This window comes from Chelon labrosus (genome assembly GCF_963514085.1).
Source record: "Chelon labrosus genome assembly, chromosome: 7".
Classification (NCBI taxonomy): Eukaryota; Metazoa; Chordata; class Actinopteri; order Mugiliformes; family Mugilidae; genus Chelon; species Chelon labrosus.
Window position 1 is genome coordinate 1,582,926 of NC_140343.1, and position 19,847 is coordinate 1,602,772.

The 19,847-nt window shown below is 46.7% G+C and overlaps 1 protein-coding gene across 4 annotated transcripts in view; it reads left to right on the forward strand.

Annotated features, from left to right (window-relative positions):
- The window catches only part of mast2 (microtubule associated serine/threonine kinase 2), a 139,147-nt gene extending 125,785 nt beyond the window's left edge, over positions 1–13,362 (forward strand). For all 4 annotated transcript variants that reach the window (XM_084548221.1, XM_084548218.1, XM_084548219.1 and 1 more), the window contains 20 exons: positions 441–573; positions 683–750; positions 866–969; positions 1,136–1,344; positions 1,430–1,568; positions 1,653–1,785; positions 1,880–2,045; positions 2,528–2,629; positions 3,673–3,795; positions 3,878–3,987; positions 4,523–4,677; positions 4,765–4,907; positions 5,273–5,452; positions 5,794–6,036; positions 6,117–6,343; positions 6,466–6,588; positions 7,424–7,560; positions 7,650–7,837; positions 8,098–8,666; positions 9,187–13,362. In XM_084548221.1, coding sequence (XP_084404347.1) covers positions 441–573; positions 683–750; positions 866–969; positions 1,136–1,344; positions 1,430–1,568; positions 1,653–1,785; positions 1,880–2,045; positions 2,528–2,629; positions 3,673–3,795; positions 3,878–3,987; positions 4,523–4,677; positions 4,765–4,907; positions 5,273–5,452; positions 5,794–6,036; positions 6,117–6,343; positions 6,466–6,588; positions 7,424–7,560; positions 7,650–7,837; positions 8,098–8,666; positions 9,187–10,722 — 4,788 coding nt within the window. In that variant the 3' untranslated portion in view covers positions 10,723–13,362. The remainder of the gene's footprint in view (positions 1–440; positions 574–682; positions 751–865; positions 970–1,135; positions 1,345–1,429; positions 1,569–1,652; positions 1,786–1,879; positions 2,046–2,527; positions 2,630–3,672; positions 3,796–3,877; positions 3,988–4,522; positions 4,678–4,764; positions 4,908–5,272; positions 5,453–5,793; positions 6,037–6,116; positions 6,344–6,465; positions 6,589–7,423; positions 7,561–7,649; positions 7,838–8,097; positions 8,667–9,186) is intronic.
- Positions 13,363–19,847: the final 6,485 nt, after the last annotated feature.

Genomic DNA, 19,847 nt, shown 5'->3' on the forward strand with positions numbered 1-19,847 from the left:
CAGAGAGGTTAAAGCAACGGGTGTAGAAGACAGAGAGGGATAATTGGAGGGTGAGGAGGAGGAGGAAGACGATGGGAGGGGGGGGGGGGAGGGGGGGGGGGGGGGGGGGGGGGGGGCTGCCCCGGTGGTTTTGACTAATCACATGCAGCTGAAGCTGTGACACCGTACAGGATGGGTTTTTACGAATGGACGCACACAGATAGAAGAGGGGGCTGAGAGTGTGCACTAACATGGAGACTGGATGAGAGTGTTACAGCAGTATGTCTTTGTCAGAGGACACTCAGCGTCCTCCGTCCCTGTCTCATACTGCAGCAACGTCCATCCACGAGTCAAACATCCAGTCAGGAGGACGTTTTATTTCAGATCAGACGAGTTTCTGTCGTCTTGTCAGGGTCTTTATTTCTAAACCCTTCCCTTCCTCCGTCCTCTGCCCTCTGCAGGAGTTTGATCCTGAGGAGTTCTACCACTTGTTGGAAGCAGCTGAGGGTCATGCTAAGGAAGGTCAGGGTATCAAGTCTGACATCCCCCGATACATCATCAGCCAGCTGGGCCTCACCAGGGACCCTCTGGAGGGTAAAACCATCCTCATCAGTATATATATATATATATATATATATATATTTATAAATGACTTCTTTTCTTCTTCACTTGCATCAGTGAACATGAGTCTCTCTCTCTTTAGAAATGACCCAGCTGAGCAGCTACGACAGCGGAAACCCAGAAACCCCAGAGACTGATGATTCAACTGATGTGAGTACATGATGCAGAAGGAGCTGGAGTGGGCCTTGAACTAAATGTGTGCTTCTTTATTTTATTTCCTTTATTCTGATGAAAAACACTTTCTCTGTTTGCTGTGTCGTCTCAGAGTCGAGGAACCACAGTCCCTGCAGCCCCCCCTCAGCCTAAAACCAAAGCCCCCCGAGAGGAAGACTTTGAAAACATCAAGCTCATCAGTAATGGAGCATATGGGTATGAAGGCATCAGTGCTTTAGCTTTATATACCGTGTATATATATAGATAGATATAAGGGTTTTAGCCCTGTTTCAGTAGCCCTAGTAGCTATCAAAGATGTCCAAAACCCTCTTCTTCTTCTTCTTCTTCTTCTTCATCTTCTTCTTCTTCTTATCCTGTGCAGCGCTGTGTTCCTCGTACGCCACAAAGAGACCAGGCAACGATTCGCCATGAAGAAGATCAACAAGCAGAACCTGATCCTGAGGAACCAGATTCAGCAGGCCTTCGTGGAGCGAGACATCCTGACGTTCGCCGAGAACCCGTTTGTGGTGTCCATGTTCTGCTCCTTCGAGACCCGGAGACACCTGTGCATGGTGATGGAGTACGTGGAGGGTAAGATCGGTTTCATGGTCCTGGTTTGATGTTTCTATCTCTTAAAGTGTTGGGTTGAGTCTAACGCTGAGGCTCTCGGCCGTAGGTGGAGACTGCGCCACGCTGCTGAAGAACATCGGAGCTCTGCCGGTGGACATGGCTCGTATGTACTTTGCAGAGACCGTCCTGGCGTTAGAGTATCTTCACAACTATGGCATCGTTCACAGAGACCTCAAACCTGACAAGTAAGACGTCTTCATCTCAGGGGTTGATGTTTTTATCCAGAGCTGAGGTTAAAGATGATACTGACAGCTCTCTCTCTCCTGCAGTCTTCTCATCACATCCATGGGACACATCAAGCTGACCGACTTCGGCCTGTCTAAGATCGGTTTGATGAGTTTGACCACAAATCTGTATGAAGGACACATTGAGAAAGACACCAGAGAGTTCCTGGATAAGCAGGTACCAGCTCTCGTTGTGTTTCCAGTAGCTGTAGTTTTACTCTTCTAATATAATTTTATAGCTTGCGGTTAACAATCCACATTTTTATCTGCAGGTTTGCGGCACTCCGGAGTACATCGCTCCAGAGGTGATCCTCCGTCAGGGCTACGGGAAGCCGGTGGACTGGTGGGCGATGGGCGTCATCCTGTACGAGTTCCTGGTGGGCTGCGCTCCTTTCTTTGGCGACACGCCGGAGGAGCTGTTTGGTCAAGTTATCAGCGGTGAGTCGATCGTCTCTGACTTCATTTGAGAGTATGCTTAGGTGCTACTAACTCCTCCTTGTGACCTGCTGCTTATACTAGACATGTTTTGCAGATTAAACCCTTACAGGTGGTCACTGGCTAATTCCTGCTCTGATAATAAACGTCTGTATTTTATCTGGAATATTAAATGTTTGAGCCTGAGAGCTTCTGAGGCCGAGACAGAGATCAACAGAGATGTTCCTCTACAGTGGAGGAACGCTGTCCTGACTTACAGGGAATAAAATCAATTGTGATTCCTCCTCTGTGTTTTTTTTTTATGCATGATGAAAGGAGCAAGTCAATGATCATAAACCTCTATTGATCCCTGTGTGTCTCTTTTATGACTGTCTCATATTGATGGTCTGTATGTTTATCTGTCTGTGGTGGAGTAGCTCCACGTATGAACGTCTGTTTGATAAATAAGACGATAGACTTGATCGATGTCCTTGTGTTTGTGTCAGATGAGATCATCTGGCCGGAGGAGGACGAAGCTCTGCCTCAGGAAGCTCAGGACCTCATCTCTAAGCTGCTGAGACAGAATCCTCTGGAGAGACTGGGAACAGGTAAAACACACAACCCTGATCTTCTAGTCTGAAGGAGACCTCTGCACTGCAGCGTATTCTGTTTGATGTTTTCTTTCAAGCTTCTCTAGTGGTCGTGTTTAAAGTAGCTTCCACATTTCTGCACATGAAAGGTTCACACTGCAGAAACAAGAACATTTAAACTGAGAGATATATTAAATGATCTACAACAGAAGAGACAGGAGAAGTGAATAACACTGACCATCTTGTGACAGTTCAATGTTCACACACAAAAACACTTTAGGAACAACTAAAAAAAAACATGAAGAACAGCACAAGGTGTTGACTTGGCCTCCAAATTCACTAGATCCCAAACTGATCAAGTATCTGTGGGATGATCCACAGAGGCCCCTCCCCTCAAAGGACCCCCCACTAACAACAGGACACCCTCAGAAGGCCCATGTCCATTCTCTGATGTGTCACCACAAGGGAGACCTGCACAGTATTAGGAAGGTGGTCATAATGTTATGGCTTATCACTGTATATCTAGCCTTAAAGAACACGCAGATATCTGAAAACTAGTGTTTGTAGGCTAAAAACTAGTAGGAATATTTATGAATTATTATCTTAAAATGTAGGAAAATGTTCTTTAATTCAGAACATGCTAACACCATCATCTTTAAATAAAGTTCATGCAGCATATTTGTCCTAAGGGCTTTTAATATTTGAACCGTCAGTAGCTCCACTCTGCACATGATGCCATGAATCGTGGGTAATTTAAACAGTTAAATTAAGTAGATCTGCATTTGTTTGGTTCATTAGTATAAAGTTTCTCCAGGACTCAGCTTCTCTTTCCTCCAGTCTTTCTTTGCCCTTGGGTGTTTTTCTGCAGCACATAACTGCTCAGCTTCTCATCTCTTTGTCTTTTTTGTTGCGTGTTCACTCGCTCCTCTCTCAGCGGGGGTTTCTCTTTCAACCTTGTTTTCTCCACTCTGAGTTCTTCAGAAATGAAGTTGCGACCACACTCCACCAAAGCCGCAATAACCGACTCTGTACTGCCGCCTCTTCCTCCTCCGTCTCCACAGGAAGCGCCTTTGAGGTGAAGCAGCACCCGTTCTTCACAGAGCTGGACTGGAACGGCCTGCTGAGGCAGAAAGCCGAGTTCATCCCTCAGCTGGAGTCGGAGGACGACACCAGCTACTTTGACAGTAAGTCTCTGCCTCGGACCGCCGGGCTCAATGTTCCTGCAGCGTAATCAGCCATAAACCCTAATCACCGTGTCCGTCTCAGCTCGCTCTGACCGCTACCACCACGTGGACTCAGAGGAGGAGGACGACACCAACGATGAAGAACACGTGGAGATACGACAGTTCTCCTCCTGCTCGCCTCGATTCAGCAAGGTACAAACAGAACATCACTCACTTTCAGCTGGAGCTTCCTCCCAAACGTCAGGCCGGCCTCTCAGGCTGTCATGATGTCTTTATAGCTTAGTGGTGGAGGACTGTGCAGTGTTTGTGTTTCATGCATTTCACAGATTTACCTGTAAAAACGTTACTGTTTACTTTTCATAAAAATTACTAAAATGTGACAAAGACCAGTCAGCATATTCGTCTGAGATGAAGACAAAACTTAAATCAAAAACTTGTGAACATCAGACATCCTCAACTACTTCTTACGTCTCCTTCTTGTGTGCTGCGTCTTTTATCTGACAGCAAACAATAAAGATTCAATCCAGGAACTACATATATGGAGAAATGTTAATTTGCTAAATCCAATCACATGACAGGGACACACATTGTGAAAGACAGTCAGTCTGATATTCAAATAACATTCTAGTCTGGTCTGGTTAACAGTTTTTATCATCATCAGTATCTTCGTTCATCGTTAACGAGATGAACTCAGCTGTGAAGGTGACGTCTGATCTTCTCTGTGTAGGTGTACAGCAGTATGGAGCGTCTGTCTCTGCACGAGGAGAAGAGGACGCCTCCGCCCACGAAGCGAAGCCTCAGCGAGGAGGGAGGAGATCGTCTGGACAGCCTGAGTGGACTCAAGTCCAGAGATCGATCCTGGCTGGTGGGGTCTCCAGAGATGTGAGTCCTCCAGCCTCTACAAAACTTCTCTCACTTTTCTTTTCTTGCCGTTCGTGCGTTGATCTTTTCCTCCTCTGCCTCGTCCAGACTCCGGAAGCGTCTCTCAGTGTCTGAGTCGTCCCACACGGAGAGCGACTCCAGCCCTCCTCTGACGGTCAGGAGGCGCTGCTGCTCGGCCATCATCGAGATGCCGCGCTTCGCTATCTCCTCCGAGGAGGAAGGAGGCCAAGGTAACGGCAACGTTGAGGTTGTTATTGAGAAGTAGTTTTTTGAACTACGAGCTGTTGCTGCAGGTTTGACCTCTTCAGACGCCTGGACGTCCAGGAAGCAGCTGAAGTTGGAGCAAATAAAATCCCTGCTCTGCTTAATGTTTGACAACAACAACAGAGTGTGTCCAGGTTTCTGCATCAGCACCAGATGTACTTCTACCTGAAACATCACTTTGAAAAGAGTTGCACACGTCTGCAAATGTGTTAAAGCTTCAAACTTTAGAGGAGCTGAGTTTGGTGGATGTTAATGCAGAAGTTCCTGAAGGAGCCCCAGGTGATCTAATGAGGTGTAACTCACATCCCATCTCACTGTTGCTGTCTCTCAGGTGGAGCCGGCAGTCGTAAGAGTCCCAGCCTGCTGGGCCCGAGTGCAGTGAGGGGCCCGCGGTCCGATGAGCTGCCCCTCGCCATCCCAGAGCTCCCAGTGGAGCGAGAGCTGAAGCTGGACGAGTCTCCCACCACGCCGAGCTCCACCTCCAGCCAGACCAGCAGGGCCACGCTGACACGTCAGTACAGACACGAACCGGACACACTGCAGAGACATGAACGTTACGCTGCATGGTTTTAATCTGACCTGAAGACGCTCCCTGCATGTTTACGTATTTTAAGTTTGATTTTGCCGGAAAAAAACAGCTGTTATATGATTTTTATTTTCAAATCTAAATATGAAAAAAGAACAAAATAATTATTTTAAGACAAAGTTAATATTAGAAGGTAAATTTATTTGTGCAGCATTTTTAGTTTTTGCTTTTTAAATTAAAAATCAAAACTCTTTATTTATGTATTTATGTATTTATGTTAGAGACTAATCCTAACACATCATTTATCTGCCCGTCCTCTGATGCAGCGGGCAGCTCTGGCGACGTGTGCGAGCGCGCTAACGGCAGTAACGGCGTCGCCAAAGCCGCCGCCTCCGCCGACACCGACTCTCCGTCCACTCCTAAGGCCATCAGCGACTTGGCGGCTCGCCGTGCTCGCCACCGTCTGATGTCTGGAGACGCAGACAAACACTCGACCCCCAGCTCCAGGCCGCTCAACAAGGTCATCAAGTCGGCGTCGGCCACCACGCTGTCTCTGATGATCCCTGCAGGTCAGAACACACCGAGCTGTAATCACCTGAACCTGCAGGGAACCGGCTCTGACCAGTCACTTCCTGTCTTCTCTGTGTAGACCACCACGGAGCGTCCCCGCTGGCCAGCCCAATGTCCCCTCACTCGCTGTCGTCCAACCCGTCGTCTCGGGACTCGTCTCCGAGCCGGGACCTGTCTCCGGCCGTGACCAGCGTCAAACCGGCCATCGTCATCCACAGGGCGGGGAAGAAGTACGGCTTCACCCTGAGAGCCATCCGGGTCTACATGGGGGACTCTGACATCTACACGGTGCACCACATGGTCTGGGTGAGTGTCAGGGCCGGTTTAGAAATCACTCACATCAGCTCTGAGGTCGTGGGCTTCTTGTTGTTGTTGTTGTCAGAAGGTGGCAGTAATCAACAACACTCTCTTCCTCTCTTTCTGCTCAGCATGTTGAGGAAGGGGGACCGGCCCATGAAGCAGGACTCAGGGAGGGAGACCTGATCACTCACGTCAACGGAGAGCCGGTCCACGGTCTGGTTCACACCGAGGTGGTGGAGCTCATCCTGAAGGTGCAGACAAACTCACTTTATCATTCAGTTCACTGCAGTGGATCCTGGCTCTGTCCTCGGGACTGTGTCCTTGTTTTCTGGTATTTAAATTTGGTTTTAGACTCTAAAATAAAACATAAAGAAATAAGAGATGATTAGATTTTCCCTTTATATATCTAAAGAAAACTGAAGTGAAGGTAAATTTACTTGTTTAATATTTTTGGTTGTTTGCTCTTTAAATTTAAAATCAAATAAACTCATATTTATTTTTTATTTAGTCTTTAACTGAACTTTAAATACCAGAACATACACGGACCATCCTCTTTCCTTTGGGTTCTTTGTTCACTGAGATTTGATTCTGTGTCAAATTAAAATATATATTTATAAATATATCTATAAATAAATAAATACATTTATAGATATATTTGTAAAAATGAACACGTATATATTTATGTATATTTACTGTATATGTGCATATTTTATATATAAATATTAATATGTAAATATATTTATAAATATGTTTATAACTATAAATATATTTGTTAATAAATAAATAAATAAATATAGATACATATAAATAAATATAGATAAATTGCGCAATAAATAAAATATATATTTATAAATAAATATATTTATAAATATATAAATAAATACAAATAAATTGTGCAATAAAATATATTTATAAATAAATAAATATATTTATAGATATATATGTAAAAATATATATTTATAATTGAACACATATATTTATATATGTATATTTACTGTATATGTGCATATTTTACATATAAATATTAATATGTAAATATAGTTATAAATCTATTTTATTGCTCAACATAAACTCTTGTCTTCTCAGAGCGGTGCTAAAGTCTCCATCGCTGCCACCCCGTTTGAAAACACGTCCATCAAAGTCGGCCCCGCCCGAAAGACGACCCACAAAGCCAAGATGGCGCGACGCAACAAGAAGACCAAGAGCAAGGAGGGACAGGACAGGTGGGAGGAGTCAAACCAGCAGGAAGGAAAAAAAACAACAACACCTGCAAAGATTTAAACGTTTTTAAATGTGTGTTTTCCTCTGGCAGTAAGAAGAAGACGTCTCTGTTCAGGAAGATCACCAAGCAGGCGTCTCTCCTCCACACCAGCCGCAGCCTCTCCTCCTTGAACCGCTCCCTCTCTTCAGGGGAGAGCGGCCCCGGCTCACCCACCCACAACCTGTCGCCACGGAGCCCCACGCAGGGCTACAGGTCCACGCCAGACTCCGCCCACTCAGGTCAGACGCTCACTTATTGGAAAAACTGAATTAAATGGCAAAGAATAAAAGTTTAAAGAAGGGATTTAAAAACGGACAGCAGCGTCTGGGTCAGCTGATGTGTCCACCAGCAGCATGGAGGGTGTTACTCAGGAGGAAGACGTTTTTAAAACCTTTAAAAGACATGACAGACTTGACTTTAGTTACAGATCTGTTTTCTAATGTGACCACATCTTGTTGTCAGGTGATGTGTTTTCATATTCTCCCTCTCTGCCCCCCAGTGGGAGGAAACTCGTCCCAGAGCAGCTCCCCCAGCTCCAGCGTCCCAAACTCCCCGGCGAGCTCCGGCCACATCCGGCCCAGCTCCCTGCACGGCCTCGCCCCCAAGCTCCAGCGCCAGTACCGCTCCCCCCGACGCAAGTCCGCCGGCAACATCCCCCTCTCCCCGCTGGCCCGCACGCCCTCGCCCACCCCTCAGAGCAGCTCCCCCCAGCGCTCCCCCTCGCCTCTGCCCAGCCACGCTCTGGGCCAGTCGGCCGTGGGCCAGTCGTTCCCCGTGAAGCTGCACTCCTCCCCTCCGCTGGTGAGGCAGATATCCAGGCCCAAGAGCGCCGAGCCGCCGCGGTCGCCTCTCCTCAAGAGGGTGCAGTCGGCCGAGAAGCTCGCCGCCTCCCTCTCCAACGCCCCCTCGTCTGCTCCGTCTGGGGCGGCGGCGGCGGCTGCGGCGGCGGCAGAGAAGAAGATGGCGGCGGGAGCGAGCGTCGGAAGCCGCAAACACAGTCTGGACATCTCACATTCAGACTTCAAGAAGGAGATCCTGCAGAGAGAGCCGAGCTTACAGAGCCTTCAGGTCAGAGGTCACCACAGCACAAACATCTGGGACGGCTCCGCTTCATTAGTGACGTGATTAGACTGTGAACTCAAAGGCTTTTCATCTTCACATTAATGACATGATGGCAAAGTAAAAAAATAAAGTTGTTTCATGTGAGAACTAAATACATTTTAGTATCTGAACAATCTTTGCTGGGAAATATGTCAAACATGTTCCTCCTGGACAGAAATTGAAATAATTGCTTTTAAAATAAGAAACTGGTTCCTTTGATTTGAAGCCAAAGCCTCAATGTTAGCCTTATTGTCTTAATGTTACATCTAGAACTAAAATAGTTGATCTCTGAACATCAGAGCTACAGTAAAAGAATCATAAACTGCTGTAGCTCTGCTGAGTCCTCTGTTGACTCTAAGATCAGATTTCCCTCACGTATCTGAGCCGTAACCTCGTTTCAGTTCCCAGAGCACATGAAACATTTTCTCCTGTCGTCAGACGTTTTAATTCAGACTGTTCTGACTCTGTCCTCCTTCCTGACCTCCAGGAGTCGGCCAGCGAGGGTCTGCTGTCCTCAGCGGGACGAGGCGTGGAGAAGGGCAGCCTGCAGAAGCACTCCTCCTCCTCCTCCTCCTCCTCCAGGAAGTTAGGGCGTCAGGAAGGGGACGGGGCCCTCGGCGCCGTGTCCGGCTCGCTGGGCCTGGCCCCCGGGAAGAGCAAGCTGAAGGACAAACTCTCCGCCATCCGACAGGACCGAGCCGAGCGGAGGGAGTCGCTGCAGAAGCAGGACGCCATCCACGAGGTTGATTCGTCCGAGGACGAGACGGACGAGGGCTCCGAGGACAGCCAGGACGGACGCAGGGGGCCCACCTTCACCCCTCCTCCCCTGCTCAGACCCACCACTGTGAGAACGGGGCCCGGCGGCACGCTGCCGTCCCTCTGCCTCTCCCCCTCCACCCCCCACGCCACGTTCAGCCACACGGGACCCCCCCAGGTCGGCCGGCCCACTCCCTCCCACTCGCTGCCCTCTGTAGCAGAGACGAAGCCCGGCCAGAGCGCCCCCATCACGGGACAAAAACCTGGAAGCTCGGCCTCATCCTCAGAGGACAGGAAGGTTCTGGAGGCCGGCGCTACGACTCAGCTCTCTCAGGGTCCTCTCCCCTTCTCCACTCCAGGCAGTGCATTCATCTCAGTCAGCAAAGACACTTTCCTCAAACCGACCCCGCCCCAGGACCTAAAGAGTCTCAAACCCAGGACGGTGCCGTCGGAGCCCAGAGCAGAGGGCCCGACCTCAGACAGCCCCAGAACCACGGCCCCCTCTACAGCGACCACTACGACTTCTCCTGACTCCAGAACCACCTCAACTACGACAGAATCCTCCCAGACCACCACCACCACCACCGCAGACAGCCGGGACACCCCCCGCACCTCCTGCTCCTCCCCGGGCACCCCCAAACAGAAGAAGGAGGCCGACAACCGGAGGCTGTGTGCGGCCGACGCCGCCGCCAGTCTGAGCGCCTCCTCCTCGTCCACCTCCAGCTCCAACTCTAGTTCCAGCTCCCCGGTCCCCCCCACCGAGTCTGGCGTGGACAGGGTCGTGTCCCAGCTAGCGACAGTCGCTAAGAGCGTCCTGGGTCCGGTCAAACTCAGCACCAAGGACCAGAAAGCATCCAGAAGTGGAACCACCCCACCTTCTGACCCCCTGACCCACCCTGCGACCCCTCAGTCGCCTCATGTTTCCCCCTCCAGGCAGAAAACCGAGCCCACCGCTTCACCCACCACCTCCCAAAGACCGGCCAAGACCCCCATCCTGAAAGACTCTGCTGCAGCAGCAGCAGCAGCAGCAGCAGCAGCATCCTTCAGGGACGTCCCAGAACGGCCCTCATCAGCAGGTAGAGAGACCACTGCCCCCTCTGTCCCTGCACAGCGGCCCGGTGCAGCAGCAGCAGCAGCTCAGCCCACCCCCCGTGCAGCCCCACCCACTTCAGCAGCGTCTGAGCCACAGCGCAGAACGACAACAACTACAACCAACGCCACGTCCGCCTCCTCCCAGCCAGACAAAGCGTCCAGGAAGACGACGTAGCAGCGACGCTCTGGAACAAACCGCTCGGTGCCGGCTGGAGGTTTTAAAACTCACACAAGCTGCATGTTTGGAAGAAAAGAATAAACTAAGAGATGACTTCACACTAATCAGACGTTCAAAGCAAAAAATGAAATGTGTAGAGAGAAGCAGAGGCAGAAGGTGGAAGGTCCACGCTCCGCTCCAGCTGCTCTGTGATCGCTGTGTCCCCGGTACCGCCCCGCCCCGTCCTCCACGTCCTGGTTCCTGCTTTTAGATGAGATGAAACGAGGAGATGTTTCTGTTCCTGCAAACAAGCACGGGGCTAGAAATAGAAAAGGCTCAGTGGTCCACGCACCCAGACACGACTGGAAGACGATTAGTGCAGCAAACGTTAGCAGTTAATGCATCACAGGAGCAAATGCAGCGAGCTAACGAGGCTAAAGTCAGTTCTCCTTCTTGTCGCTGTGATCCCAGATCATCTGACACCTCATGTCTCCAGGACTGAGATGCCGTGAATCTTTATCTTTAGATTTAAATACTAAACTCCTCGATGATGTTTACCGCTCAACAACTCGCTGAAACTAAAACAACCAAAGTTCGATCATTAAAAAAGAAGTTCTGAGCGTCTAAGAGATAAAAGCTGTGACGTTGAGATCAGTTTTATAATAACCAGGCTTCCTGCAGATCACAGTCGTCTTTTCTCCGCTCCGCTCGGCTTCTTAGACGTATTTGTCAGTGTTTGAGTGTTTGAGTTTCTCAGCGAGGCCCCGGCTCTGAGCCCGGCTCCAGCGACCACCCCTCTCTCTATCTCTGGCCCCGTCGCGTCTCTGGAGGCTGCAGGACTTTTATTATTTGGTATCTGGACCAACTTGCTGTGTCTTTGCCTCTGATCCTGTAAAGTTGTCGTCACACATTGCTTTGTTCTACCTGTGTGTGTGTGTGAGTGAGAGAGAGAGAGAGAGAGTGTGTGTCTGTGCATGGTTTATCTGTGTGTGTACATATATATAAGAATATTTAAAGTTCTGTTTGTGCATCTGTTTTATACCCTGAGTGTGTGTTTGTGTGTTTTAGGGCCGAGCATCAGTCTGAGTGATGAAGAGGAGCTGCTGCTCTTCACTCAGTCACTCCTCATGTTGTAGTTTCAGGTTGAGAAACAAACTGTCCCGTGGAGTCCACGTCAGAAACACTCGTCTCTGTCGGATCTCTCTGTTTACATTTAGTTAGCGTCGTTTTTTAGTTTTGTCCTGGGACGAACGCCAGCGTGTCCTGGTGACCTCTGACCTGAATGTTGGTATTTAGTCACGTGATGACGAGGTCGCCTGTGACGGAGGAGGACGCGGCCAACGTAGGGCTGGTCCAATCAGACGCTCAGAAAGCCTCTGACTTCTCTCTGCTCCGTCGGCGGCGTCGGACTCAAACACAATCTTTAGTTTTTAGTTTTTATTTTTGTTGTAGATGATCCGACCACGTTGGATGCTTTTCAGAAACACAACCCGGACGTCCTGAAAAATGGAGTCATGACATGAATCAGTCTGACGGTCAGATGTAAGAGTGAACCTGGACAGATTTATGAGCAACGCATTCATGTCCATAAATAAATAAATAAATCAACCTAAAGGACAAGTTGTAGAGTCCAGTGAACAAGTTTAATCAGATTCAATAAAACAACGTCAAACTTTCACTTTAACAGTTTGGATCTGGACTCTTTCACTGATGTTTGAACTAATAGTCAAATAAAGAGAATGTCAGCGTTTCTCATCAAATAGAAATCTAAATTCAACATTGCACGGTTTCTTAATCCACTTTCTTCGTGACTTGTCTGAATACTTGATTCCAGACGAACTCCATCATCTTATAGATCTGCTCTTCAGGTTTTAGTCTGAACCAAGAACCTGTTGGTTTGTGATGATGCTGCACAGACTCACATCTGTATTCAGATCAGCGTCTGATGCGTCGGAGCCTCTTTCCTCCTCCATCGTGTACAGATGATTCCTCTGCTCATTAATCTGCAGCCTTGAATCACACCCGGCCTCCCTCTGGCTCCTCTGGCTCAGCTCGGCTCTGTTAGCAGTTTGTCTGACCTCCAGCCTGTGTTTACCCATCATGCACCTCTGCAGCTCTGCAGGCCGTGGGTTACACCACCTTGAACTGGAATCAGAGCGTTTCCACTTTCTACTAGAACCTGAACTAAGACGCCAAATGTCAAACAGTTTCACGTCAAACCTCCACATCTCAAATTTAATTCATGCAACAAATCTGTCCCAGCGTGTCCTCTGCAGACTCGTCTCCATGTGTCTGACCTGAATCTGGACTGAGACCTCGAGTATGACGAGGTACGACCACTGAGTCTGAACCACCGCTTGTCTCCGTGTGCAGTCCGTTAACCTTGTATCTGCGTGTGAGCGGCAGGAAAGACGACGGCAGTATTTCCAAACTGTGTGTGTGTGTGTGTGTGTGTGTGTGTTTGTCTTTTAAGAGCGACGAAGAGGAGGAGGAGGAGGAGTGGCTGTGCACCGTAAAAGCTCCAGAAAGGGTTTAAGAGACAGAGAGAAAACATTGCTAGAGTAAAACCAGTGCAATATCTTTTTATTTTTTATTGTGGTAAAAGCATGTTGTTGTCAATCTTACCTTACAACAATAATAAAGGTTTTTTTTTATCTACTCTGTGGCTGCGCGGCGCCCTCATTGTGTTTTATGATCGCCTCCGTTCCTGCAGGGCGTCATGCTTTTTACATTAAGGCACAAAGATGCTTCAGCACAGACACTGAACTCACATAAAGTCAGAAAGAATAAATGATAACTGGCCCCAGGTTTAAAGCAGCTGCACTGCAAAAAAAAAGAAAGAAAAATCAGATGCTGAGTCCGTAGAGAGGACGTCTGCTCTGTATTCTGCTTTTATGATGAAATATTACTGATTTATTGCATTAATTAAGATATGTGTCCGTGTTTCAACAGCCTCTTACAGGAGTTCATTCATTAAACTCTAGAAGAGGATAGAACTGGTCTAGAAGAGGATCCTGATCCTGATTCTCACAGATCTTTAAACCCTCATTGGTTCAAACGTCCTGTGAGAGAAACGTTGTTTTTTTAATCAGACCACAGTGAGATTTCTTTGAGGTGAACCTGTCAAAATCAGCTGGAGGCGTCCCTGACCCGACTACACTCTCAAAGCATCATGGGATATCACATCAGGTCGTAAGTTTCTAAGACCAAAGTGTAGGCTTGTAGTTTCCACAGTGAACAAATAAAACTTTTTACCTCCAGATGCCTGAAAGACCAGATGTCTGCAGAAAATGTGTTTTTCAGACGTGGACAAGAAAAACCTAAAGCATCTACAAGAACAGACCTGAGACAGTGATTTATTTACGCTTAATGTAGGATCGGTCACAGCGTGGTCACAATGAAAACTCAATTAAAAAAAGCAAGAAAAATAATTATTAAAATGAGGAATATATGATTTAAAATAAGTCAAATGATCAGCCAATAGAAAAGAAACACTTTGATTTATATTACAATTAAATCTATCTAAAACTACACTGTAAAATCTAATAAGTTGACTTTACTTAAAAATAAAAATATGCAAAATGAGTAAACTTAACACGGTTAATTAGAGGTAACTTGTTTGCTACTTGAATCATATAGTACAACTAATTATTAAGTTTATGACCCTGTTTAAATCAGACACTAATCCTCTAAAAACTGTACACTGACAATTCAACATTTATTTTCAGCACAAATATTCTCCAACACCGACACAAGTCGATTTGTGTTGATCCAAGGGAAATATTTAAGAATTATTGTCTCATAATGTTGCGAAAAGTGATTCATTTCTGTACTCACTAGGGGTTTGTACCGACTAGTCGACTTTACAGCTGCGCCGTGACGCTTTAAGCAGGAAGTAAGAACATGGACGCCTCCTAGAAGACAGGTGAGGAGCCCAGTGAGTCGTTGGTTCATCAAGTGTGTGGAAATACTTCACTACTACTGGGACATGTCAGTCCTGAAATACAACTAAAGTACTACTGCGATGCATCTGAAAAGGCTAACGCTAACACTAGCGGAGGAACGGTCCAAATCCTCTGGACAGCAGTCAGTTAACAACTTGACCAAACGTCCTGTGGTAACAGAGAGAAGGAGGCTGCACATCAACTATTTGATAAAGTTATTAGACCTTTAGCTGCTACACTATCCCATCTAACAACACGCTGTGGAGGACTATTAAATGCTACTGATGGTGCTGATTTATATATCAATACATGTCTGCAGCATACAGTACTGTTAAGGTCATGTGTTTATGTTCAGTGTTGTATTAGTTCTATTAGTTGACATTGACATTGACGCTGTGGCTGTAGAGAGTGTTTTTTTGTCCTTGATGTCAGTGAATGCACCACGTGAGAGACGGTAGCTGTGGTAGAGCTGAGAGTTAGGCGCAGGTAGCCGGTGTTCAAGCTTTAGTTACCTTTCAGAAAAGCCTCCGTAGCTTCTTTAGTGTCAGACGGTACCGTATGTATTCAGGTCAAGAACATAGATTTCATTATTTTCTACTTTCTCCACATATTAGTCGACTTTAAAACCCCTGGATCACACTCACTTTAATTTGTTAAAGGACAGGAAGAGTTTAGTCAACAGCAATAGTTGTGACTTTAAGTGACTGTCATTGTATTTCATCTATAGGTATAAGCGAAAACAATAAATTACTTTAGGATAGGAAATTCAAACATGTCTGTGTTGAACTGTGATGCTTCAAATCTTAACCATCAATTTACCACAATAACAAGTTATTCTAGAGATAATTAAGACAAAAGACTTAAGTTGAATGCTGAGGAGAAGTGTCTTGGAAGAGAAATAAAACTAACATTGAGATGTTTTTTACAGTGTCTTTCTCTGAGTGGGTCACTATCTTTTTCCTCATCTCATAAATGTGATGTTAAACCTCCCCCCTCCCCCCTCTCCCTCCCCCCTCTCCCCTCCCTCTCCAGGTTCATGCCAGACGTTTGATTCTCAGTCATTTGTCCTCATCACGTCCTGGTTTTTACTTCCGGACAGCGAGCGCTAAAGTGCCAGTAAATTATGTGTGAAGCCGTTTTCCCTGCAGTTGTGCGTGTTATCGGTAAAGTGGCCTCAGCCGCTCGGTCTGCGGCGCCGAGCTCCTTAATGGGGCCTTCAAATGGACCGATCGGCTGCTTGGACGCCTGTCCTCCGTCTCTCGGCCGTCTTAATGGTTCTGAGGGACGGCCTTGCGGTGCATTTAGGGGGGTAATGACTAATCTGTGCTGCTCCGCTCGGAGGAAGAAGCGGCGGTGAAATGGAGTCCCATTAGCTTCCTGCTGCAGCGTCCTGCTAAAGAACCTCACTCTCCCGCCAGTCGGACTGCCGGGGTCAGAGGTCGCAGCGGCTGATTTAAACACCAGCTATCACTGCGTTCTGGGATAATTGGGTGTCTCTCCCCCCGTCCTCACTCCTGCCTGTCTCACCCTCCCGGTTTCAATTCTCTCCATCCATCCAGACGTCCTCAGGGAGCTGTCAGAGCAGCAGCAGGAGGAGGAGGAGGAGGAGGAGGAGGAGAGTGAAAGGTGCCTCTCTCCGTCTTTACTGGAGGTCCTGAGGGGATGGATGTACACATGGAGGTGGTGGTGAGGAGCTCTGACAGCAGGCGTCCGACATGCACACACCGAAACATAAAGAGAAAGTGTAGAGGAGCAGTGACAGGCCAGGCAGCACGGGGTGATGAATTGCCGGCTTCGCCTCGCTCTGACACGGCTCGACATGAGCAGGCAAATTCATTCCAGGCAGCCGGGGAGGGAGGAGGGGAGGAGGGGAGGGAGAGAGGGAGGGAGAGAGAGGGGAACAGGAGCAGCAGGAAACAAGACCCAAATATATTGACTTCCTGTGTTTGGGCTCGGCCACGCGCCATCAGTCAAACTGAGAAACTGAAGCCGCTCAGACGGGATCTCAGCTTCTGAGTGAGCGACACAGGAGGAGAATGAGGAGGAGGTTTGGGAGGTCACATTTATAGATTTAAAATAAAAAATAATGTGCACAAGAAATAAAGTGAAGAACTTGGACGACACATGTAACTCTTCAATCAGTGCGTTTAAATCAGGTGAGCTCCGATAATCATCATCCTCAGAACAGGTGCTGTTTCATTTTTAGACTTTTTTTTTTTTGCACTTGTGCATTCTGGGAAACTTTTTCTATTTGTTGTTCATGTTTCAGCAAAAGTGATGCAGACGCAGTTCCTCTGTCGTCCACTAGAGTCTGTCTCCAACGGTGAGTCGATCCCGAGCTGAGGGGGCGGAGTAAAGCACAGACAAGATGGCGACCACCGTCCCGTCCCACTGTGGTCTTCTAACTCACTCTTTATAGAGGTGACGTCATGACGGCGATCAGCCACGACATTACAGGAGAAGTCAGAAGTTCTTCTTTTTCTTCCTCATCTCCTCTCTTTTCCTCTTTTTGTTCTTTTCTTTCTTCTTCCCCTCTACTCCCCTCGTCTTTGTTCTCTTTTTTCTTCTTCTACGTTTCTTCTTCTTCCTGTGGACAACAACGTTGGAGACGTGGAGACATCTCGGTCGTCTTCTTTTACTCTATCAGTTCAGAACTGGACACAAAGAAACTTATTCTTTCCCATCTCCTCCTCCTCCACTTTCTTCGTCTCATCTTTCTTCTCTTTCCTCTTTTACTTTACTTTTCCTTATTCTTCTCCTTTACCTCCCTCTTCTCCTCTTTGTTCTCATTCTTCTTCACCTCTTTCTTCTTCTTCTACTCTATCATTTCAGGACTGGAGAGAAAAGTGGAGGAAGAAATCTACTTCTTCTTCTTCTGTTCTATTTCCTGCAGATTTGATGCCCCACAGCAGCAGCTGAAGAAGTAATTAACATCAACCATCTTGTGACACTTCAATGTTCTGCTGGGAAACTTTTGGACCTTCTCTGATGAGCCACCACAAAGGAGACCTACACACTATCAGGATTGGGGACAGGTCTGTGTACGTCCACACAGCGTCCTGACTATGAGACAGGCATTAAAAACACTTTCATGAGTGAATCCTCTAACCATCGTGTTCTTTCAGTAATGCTTCCCTCAGCAGAACAAACAGAAAAAGATGACAGATAATAATTTAAAGGCTTCACTGACTCCAATCGATGGATAAGCCTGAAAAGCAGAAGAGTTAGAACAACACCTGAGGAGGAAACTGAGGAGCAGAGGAACATCAGAGCAGGATCTTCAGGTTTGTTTGTCTCATTGATTTTATTTTTTTCTCTCTTCAGCCTGAAGTCCATACTGTTCTTACAGTTACTCTCTGTCGACTCCGACCTATATAATCCTCCTCAGATCCCTCTGAGGGAACAAAGACCTCAACCATATAGTTCAGCTGAAAGGATGAAGTCTCTGGATCTAAAGACAGGAAGGAGGAAACCAGTTACCTTCAGATCTGACACAGATCAGATCCAGATAGAGGAGTGTGTTCAACTTATTATCAGAATAAAACCGAACAGCTCCACTCGCTGATAGCAGATTTAAACCAGTACTGATCTGTGTCCTGTTTGGTATTTCAAGTTTGGTTTTTCATCCTTTGATATATGAAACCAGAAACCAGTGGTTATTAGATTCATATAAAAGCAGAGGTTTTGTAGAAGAAGAAGAAGATGATGTTTCCATCAGTCAGTGATTCAAAATCTTTTCTGTTGGTCTAAACGGAGCATGGACGTGACTCTGGAACAATATTCAGATGTAATTTTAGACTTTCTGACTCAAGGTATCTGGTCATCTGGAGAAGAACCAGGTTTATTTAGATCTGAACACAATGATCCATGGACCAGAGAGACCTGGACCAAAGGTCACCATGGAGACTACTTCCTGGACCAGAGAGACCTGGAAACTCCAGATGTAGAGCAGACTACTATCTGCTTCATTCAAGGAAAATAAATCATCTCAGGAGAAAAACTAGAGCGTAAAAGAAAGTTTATTTTTTCCATTTTTTTTGTTTTTTGGAATCAGAAATAAAAATCTAATAACAGTTGTTTTCTCATTTTCATTTCTGGTTTTAGAAGCAAACCTGAAACACAAATAAATCCACTGCTCAGTCACCCGTCTTCACTATTCTCTTTAGTCGTGGCTAGACGGACGTGTTGAAGGAGTTTGATTGAAGGAATCAGACTGAGAGGACGAATAAATCCATCCTCTCTGAGCATGTCTGCTCCACGTAAACATCAGGTGAGGGACAGAAACATGGAGGTAGAAAAACAAGATGAACCAAGATGGAATCCATGTGGACAGAGACGATGGAGACGTGGAGACATCTTGGACGTCTTCTAAGACTCTATACATTCAGGACTAGAGACAATGAAACTTATTCTTTCCCATCTCCTCCTCCTTCACTTTCTTCGTCTCCTCTTTCTTCTCTTTCTTCTATATCTCTGCTTTCTTCCTATTTTTGTACTTTCCCGTCTTCTTCACCTCCCTCTTCTCCTCTTTGTTCTCTTTCTTCTTCTACTCTATCATTTCAGAACTGGAGAGAAACGTGGAGGAAGAAATCTACTTCTTCTTCTTCTGTTCTGTTTCCTGCAGATGTGATGCCCCACAGCAGCAGCTGTAGAAATACTGATCCATGTAAACAAAGACTTATTTCTGATTAAACATGTAAAGCTGCAGATAAAGTTGTTAGCCACTGATGTGCTCCTTGTTTCATGAGCTGGTGAATCAGTCAGATGATTTCTCTGAGCTCTTTACATGCAGGCTGTGTTCCCTGAACTCCACTTCATCGTGCTCAGAAACCCGAGGCCTGACAGGCTGTCGTTACTGTGGCTAAGTTATGATTAGACTCAGAGTTTAGTCGTATTTCATTCTGGACAGTAAAGTCAAGAAAGTGAAGGTGAAACCAGAACGTCTCTCTCTTCTGACTCTTTCATCATGATGATGTGATACTAAAGAAGCTGTAGATTAAGACTTTAGAGTCTGGTGGATGCTGGGATGAGAATGACTTGGATGCACATTTCCAGTTATAACAATCTAATAAGAAGAATCATATAAACACACGCAATTAAAAAAACAAACAGGTGCGAACCTAAACATAAAGACATGAATTCAATTAATTGAATATTCATTTGACAAATTTCTGTAGTTTGGACTTGAGGGATTAGTCT